At 37.9% G+C, this 1,718-nt stretch overlaps 1 protein-coding gene across 1 annotated transcript; it reads right to left on the bottom strand.

Moving 5' to 3' along the window:
• Positions 1-954: 954 nt before the first annotated feature.
• JH06_5888 (MFS transporter) lies at positions 955-1,681 on the bottom strand (the record flags this gene model as incomplete). Its single annotated transcript, XM_014669172.1, has 2 exons — positions 955-1,391; positions 1,417-1,681. 2 exons carry the CDS (start codon positions 1,679-1,681, stop codon positions 955-957), a joined length of 702 nt encoding a protein of 233 aa, XP_014524658.1.
• Between the last annotated feature and the right edge of the window lie 37 nt (positions 1,682-1,718).

Here is a 1,718-nt window from a genome sequence, read left to right on the forward strand (position 1 = left end):
CGACGAATTGCGAAAGGAACGCAAAGAACATAGAGACCAATTAAAGCAATTGGAATACACATGAGAAGAGTAACAGCATGATAAGAATATTCTGGTTTCAATTGATACAACCACCCTGATAGCAAAGGACCAAGGAATGCACCCAGACCATACATTCCAGACATAACACAATAGAGGCCAGCAGGATTCTTTGTGAAGAGAATGACAGCAAGAGCACATCATCTAATGCTCCCAAAATATTCGTTCCAATAAACTGGGTGATCATAATTAACCAGAATTTGTCAGTGAAAGCAGTACCAACACAACCCAAAATGGAAATCACGAAAGAGAGAACAAATGGAATCTTGAATCCAACATATTGAATCATAATTGCAGTTAAACAGGCCCAAATGAGATATGAGAATTGACCCATACTTTCGAGGGCTCCATACTCTACATATGAGATCTGTTTTCATGAGAGGATACGTTACAGACCTCATCGTGTCTGCAAGTCCATTAGCTATCACACACAAAAAAAGAGTAATCGTGAGAAGCCAGAAGGCAGTCTTCGATATAGTGTTCTCTTCTGAAGGGACAGCTACTTTAGTTTCAGTGTTGTTATTACTGGACTCGACAGGAGCAATAGTTTGACGTATTTTCACTCATGAAGACAAAATCGATTCTTTACGGAGCGCAAAATACCTTTTTGAACCAGGGGATCCAATGGATTCAATTAATAATATTGTTACTAGCTACTGATTGGATGATATGGAACCGGCGTTATGGCCAGATTAGAATAGAGAGTCTAGAAGAATGGAGGAATATACGAAATTGGAAGTAGATGAAATAAGGAGTTGGATAGTTCTTAATGGAAATGGACTGTGAAGAGAGAAGCAACTCAAGTCTTGAGAAGAAATTGGATTCAAAGAAGATAAACGAAGTTAAAAAACAACAATTCTATTAGTTTACATCAAATTAGTGGTTGTAGGAAAGAAGCAGAGTAGGTCTTAAACAAATACTATAAACTTCACCATTTAACAAAGCTTCTTGTTCTTTCTTTTCCTTTCTTCTTGTTAAGATATGGAAATAGATGAACATCAACAAACCCAGAAGACCTCCAGGTACAGACATCCAATAAGCATATTGAGGTCCATAACGCTCATTCATTACTCCCAATCCATATTGAATAACCATTCCAACCAAAGACTGAAGAGGCAATAAACAAGCCACAGGAATTGAAGATTCCTTTCCCCAATAATGTGTGTATGCGATAATAAATGTAGGCCAGAATAAGGAAACAAAGAATCCTAAGAAAGGAAGAATGTAGATTCCCGTTTTGCCTGCTAAGAAACCAATCACATAGATGAGAGTACCAATTGGAATGATGATATATTCCATTTTGAATGGTCCTACTCGATCTGTGATGAAACCACCAACNNAAGCAGAAGTAGAAGCGAGAATTGAGAGCAGCTCCATCTTCATCTGTTAGATGAAGAACATCTTTCACATACATTGTACCCCAACTCAAAGTACCACGTTCTGCTGTAGCCATGAAGTTTAACATGATAGCACAATACCAAATGAGAGGAGAACGCAAACAAGACCAAACGTTAATGGAACTGTTTGGTTTTGTTTGAGGACGACGAATTGCGAAAGGAACGCAAAGAACATAGAGACCAATTAAAGCAATTGGAATACACATGAGAAGAGTAACAGCATGATAAGAATATTCTGGTTTC

Source organism: Blastocystis sp. subtype 4 (assembly GCF_000743755.1).
Source record: "Blastocystis sp. subtype 4 strain WR1 chromosome Unknown seqid_0984, whole genome shotgun sequence".
NCBI lineage: Eukaryota > Bigyra > Opalinata > Blastocystidae > Blastocystis > Blastocystis sp. subtype 4.